The sequence below is a fragment of the Rhagoletis pomonella genome, unplaced genomic scaffold, assembly GCF_013731165.1.
Source record: "Rhagoletis pomonella isolate Grant_MI unplaced genomic scaffold, Rhpom_1.0 Rhpom_scaffold_00001, whole genome shotgun sequence".
Taxonomy (NCBI): Eukaryota; Metazoa; Arthropoda; class Insecta; order Diptera; family Tephritidae; genus Rhagoletis; species Rhagoletis pomonella.
The window spans coordinates 33003554-33009100 of NW_023458555.1; the positions used below are offsets into that span (position 1 = coordinate 33003554).

General features: G+C 38.6%; 1 protein-coding gene across 1 annotated transcript; it reads left to right on the forward strand.

Annotated features, from left to right (window-relative positions):
* The first annotated feature begins 3298 nt into the window (after positions 1–3298).
* Positions 3299–4814, forward strand: LOC118744596. The gene is made up of 3 exons (XM_036477761.1): positions 3299–3412; positions 3885–4067; positions 4144–4814. The coding sequence occupies exons 1-3, from the start codon at positions 3299–3301 to the stop codon at positions 4609–4611; spliced, it is 765 nt and encodes a 254-aa protein (XP_036333654.1). The 3' UTR covers positions 4612–4814.
* The last annotated feature ends 733 nt before the right edge of the window (positions 4815–5547 follow it).

Consider the following 5547-nt stretch of genomic DNA (forward strand, 5'->3'; position numbering starts at 1 on the left):
TTCCTAATAAACAATCGTGGTACAAAGCTCAATAAAAATATTAAAAAGAAATGTTTTTTTTTTTTTAATTTAATATTTTTCAATAAATAAACAAAAAGTTTTAAACATAAATTAATTTCACTGGATTAAAAAATATTTTTTCACACAGACAATTTCTCACAATGTCTATATACATTATTTTTTATTTTTTATTTTTATTTCCCCTGCTCAAAACTCAGGGAAATTCAATAAATTTTCATGAAAATTTCCAGTTCTTTAAAAAGATTTTTTAGAATTTTTTTGAGTATACAGTTTTGTAGCCCAATAGATTTTGAAAAAAAGTATCAAAATCATTTTCAAAGTACCAGTTTTGGTATCAAAGAACCAAAATTGGCAACGCTGGCAGCGACATCATGAATTTGTATGAGTTTGACATAAAAGTAGAGGAAGAACCTTATCTGTCGCTGGAAAAATAGAAATAGATCAAATCTGGCCACAACCACAGTCGTCGCGTAGCCCTGCCCTGCCGTCGCCAAAATAATTATCTACATAAGAATACGTAGCTCGTCGTTTTCATTGTGTTCGGGCTATTACTAAAATTAATGGATATATATGGCTAACTGCCTAAAAAGTTCTTAAGTTCTAACCTCAGAACTGTTTAGAACAGAAACAGAGAACAGTTGTCAGCATGGCCCACAACTGAAGCTGTTGAATACTTTCAAGACATCGTATTGTAGGAAAATTTTCAGACTTTTGCTTAAGAAAAACAGGCATATGTAAGCAAATGTAAGCTTAAGGCGCCTGTAATGAATAATTTATACAAAAAAATTCAATTAGCAGAATAATTTCGAAAAATATAAAAATTATCTTTTAATTTCGTGCTTAGGAATGCTAAATAGTACGAGCATTATTGAAATGCAAATTTGTTATTTGTTTGTAAAGAAAAACAATTGGGTTTCTCTTAAATACTGACGTCAAATTTAGAAAAAATATGTAAAAGTAAAACATGTGTTTTCCGCGTAGAAAGACATTGCTGTTACGACAGCCTACTTACATACATACATGGCAAGATGTATTAAATAAGGTATGATTAACAACTCAGGGGGGCACTCTTTTAAGGGACTATAACGTCAAATTATAAAAAAAAAAACGAACGAGCAATTTTCATTTTTAAATTTTTATGAGAGCCATCTGAAATCAATCACAGTTTGTTAAATACGTTTTGAGAAGAAGATTCTTGGAGCAGCTTTGCCAGTTTGGCCTTTTTACCGTCATTTTAACGTTATATGATATAGTGTCGATCAAAATTTTGTAGGTCAACTCAGAACTCCACAATACGTATGTACGTAAACCGAATTTCAAGTCGATAGTCGAAAACAATGAAGTTGATATACATACATATGTACATAAGTCGGCAAGATCGGTTATACATATAGTGCCTCGAACCAAACTAAATTTATTAGGTCAACTCAGAACTCTATAATATATATCTAAACGGGGTTTCAGGCCTATATATATTTAGACTATTTATTTTAAATTTGTTGTCCATATAATAGTGCAATGTGTGCTTCTTGGCCGATTTTAGGTTCTGTAGGATCCGTTTTCGATTCTTTTGGAATGGTATCTCAGCTCGTTTTACTTATTTTTTCAGTTATACTGAGATCATTTTCCCCTTCTTCCGGAACCATTATATAAAGGAGTGGCCCGGCGGTGAGAGACTCGTTTTGAATGAACAGCCTATTTACTAAAAAACGCAGCATATATTTTCCAAATACGTATAATTTTCTTTATTTAAGTTTTTAGAGCCCACAGTTAAGTCAGGTAGGTTAAGTAAGGTAGATGTGGCTGTCACACAGATAGGCCACGAGTTGAAGGCCCGTTGTGGTACCACGACTAAGAGTTTTCATTCCCCCTTGCTAAACGATTTTGAATCCTTGAGGAAACTTGTCAGACACCTAGGGTTTAAATCTCCCAATTTGTCAAGGTCACTAAAGAAAGGGGACCACAGAAAGCGCAATCAGCTTCTCGATAATGCCGGGCAGTTAAAGAGAAGGTGGAGAACTGACTTCTTCTCCTCATAGGTCTTGCAACTTCTGCAGCATTTAGGGTAAGGCACTCCGTGCCGTTTTACGTGTTTTCCTATGTATAAGGTCTGTTAGAGCACCAATTGTGTGGGATGTATCCTCCCTCTTTAGAGAATATTAGCTTCGAGACCGTTTGCGATCCCACCATGCACAGTTTGCTTAGAAACCAGGCCAAGTTTGCTTTGAAATTCGACAGTTCGTAGTTTGCATCCATCTCTCGCTCGCGCGAGCATAGATAAATTCTCTTAAAATCACCAATACGTTCTTTGTCCGGAAGAATCTACTTGGTCGTAGCCATACAGTAACCCTCTCTGTCCCTATTAACGGGAACCCAAATAACGTTTAGACTGTTCTGCTTAACCATCTCGGCGACAGTCCAGCACATTTTTTGATTTAATTGTTACGGAATTCACAGCTTTAATTTCTGCCTGGCTGTCACTAAAAATGAACACCTCTATACCTTTTAAATCAGTTCTAAGTTCGTTTAGAGACTCCATTATGGATGAGACCCCAGCCTGGAAGACACTACAGTAGTTCGGTAGTCGAAATGAATGGCTCACCGTAGGGCTACGGAAGAAGAACCCCCCTCCCACTCCACCGCTCATTTTTGGAGCATCTGTGAAAATTACTATACTACCGGGTGGAGTATAATAGTTTTCTGCCCATTCCTCTCTGCTTGGCATTTTCTTAATGAAGTTTCTATCCGGAACCAGAGTTTCAACACAACGCTCTGTATAATACGGAAGAAAGCTATGTTTTTCCAGAATGCAGGAGTGACCCAACAATCCCGATTCCCATTGCTCTGTCTTTCTTAAGCGGAGTACAGTAACAGATACCATCTGCTGACCCACTAGATTTAGTGGTAGAAGATGCAAAAATACATTTAAAGCATCATTGGACGTGGTCCGGATTGCTCCGCTAATGCAGATCATACTAATCCTCTGTACATTGCTGAGCAAATTAAGATTTGATGCCTTAATCAAAGCCGGCCACCATACTATAATTCCATAAAGGAGAATTGGTCTAACCACCGCTGTGTAGATCCAGCGGCATATACTCGGGCTCAACCCCCACTTTTTACCATTGGCCCTCTTGCATGAATGACCCCTAAGGATTTCGCTTTATTCGTAAAGCTTAAGAGTCGGCTGTTTTGTTTAGGCGGAGTCATTAGCGGTGTTTTGTATCCAGTTCTACTTTCTTCGAATTAGCGCAGAGGCCGCAGAGCGTTGACCATCATGATGCTTCGCGAAGTGCGCGCACAGAGTTTGCAGGAACTTGCCCTTATACACGATGGCTACGTCATCCGCATAAGCAACAATATTGGCGCTTTCCCATTTAATCTCTCGCAAGTGAGAGTTCACGGTTAAGTTCCAAATGAGTGGCGAGAACGTCCCACTCTGCGGTGTGCTCTTGGTCACATATCTTGAATCCGAATTGTCATCGACGTTTGCCGTGATCACCCTGCACAAGATCATTTGCCTTATAAACTTCACCAGAGAACTGTCCACCTCTAGTCCTCTTAAGGCCTGTGGTATGGCCTCTGAGTTTATATTGTTAAAAGATCACTCAATGTCTAGAAAGGCTACAAAACAGTAGTCCTTGTAACTGGAGGATTTTTCAATAAAATGGATGGGGCTTTCTTCGAAATCCTGGATTTAAATACACGCAGAAACAAATTCATCGATGTAGTCGTTGTTTTTAAATTCTATTAGGCTTTTAGTGAGTAATCTACCGACCGAAAGAAAATGACGTAGGACCTTTCTTTATTAAGATAACCATATGTCTGTATATGTATATTTTTTAATTATTCTCTCCCCACAGCTTTTTAGAGACAATTTCATGCAAAATGAAAACACTTGCATAGGAACCAATCTGCTCAGCTCACCTCAGGCTATTAAAGAGTTACAGAGGGAGTGCAGAGGGATACTCAAGGAAAACATCTCTTTTGCTGCACGCAATCTTACCAATGGCGAGTTGGCTGCCATCGCTGTCAATCATCTAATGGTATTTATGTATACATACATACACATCCTTTCTTAAGCACTTCATATTCATACCCTCTATTTTCTCTTCATTGCAGTCTTCAAAGTTGCAAAATGCTTCATTGGGTGATGCCATGAACAACTTCCAATCGCCTGAAATGAAATGCATTTTTGGAGTTCTCCAACGCATTGAAAGTAGCGTTGACATCTACAGGGCTTTAGAAATCGATAGCGTAATAGAGATTGTCTTCCTATCCACCGGCGCTAATTACGTACAACGTGGACTAGCGAGTATTTTATCGGAGCACTCCATCAATTATGCGCGTCGTTTACTAAGTGGCACACTGGCGGAGGAAGATTTACCAGCGGCACATGTGCGGACGCTTAAACCTGCTGCAGTTTGCTCCATATTCACATCTCTATTCACACAACGCATTGGGCGCAAGTTTAATTTCGAGATTTTAAATAAAGTGCCATTTAGCGAATTTTCATTTGAGGGAAAAACATTCGCTGAACGCATAGATCCCATACATGAGTTTGCGACATTTGAAGCGTTGCGATTGTGAGAGATGGCTGAGTGGAAAATGAGGTGGGGAAAGATGTTAAAAATACGCAAATACATACATACATACGTATACGATTATGTTGCTAACCAGGTGTTTATTGTGAATAGAATATCGCTTGAGATACGAGTATTTGTAGATTTGAAGTCATAAAACTAAACGTTCCGAAATAAAGGTCCTTGACAAATCTTGGGCGTGTAGAGTATTTTTTCTATTATTAGGGATACAGTAAATTTATAGCATGTCTATTATCCCAATATTCGAGAGAAATTCTATCTTGCAATGTTCGGACCCTCCATAGGAATGGCCGCTATCCAACTGCTGCTTTGCTTTGAGAAATATCAGGCTACCATCCACACAGTGTAGGAAATGCGACGGCGCATAAATTTGGTGTGGTACTTGTAGCTGTGCCTAGATAGCATATTATTATTATTTTGTTTAAAATCGACATTGTCTTTTAAGTTTTAAGGGGAGAGGGTAGCTGATATTCAGTGCCAGTCATCCTAATTTTATCCCTCTTCGTTTGAACGTGTACTTCCCAATTTGCTATAGGATAAGTTTTCACGAAACCTGTTATGTAAAGGCACGTCAGCCATCGCGCGCCTTGATTACCTCAAGTTTTGTAGTGATGTACATACATACATCAACTAAGAGGATGGCTCAATAAGCTATCATACGTCTTACTAGCGAATTTTCGAGGAGAAACCCCAAATTTTTCCTGTCATAGACCTGTCTCCTTTTGATACGATTGTACCAGGTAGTTCACCGTAGACAACCACAGAAGAGAAACGACTGGCGCGCTCTGTTGGACTCTGCCGAAGGCACTTAGGCAGTTACAGCGGCAAACAAGAAGAATAAGAAGCTTTTCACTACAAACGAACCGAGACAGATTGGCCTCAAGGATTTAGGAAAAAATTTTTTTTGTGTAGGTATATTCTG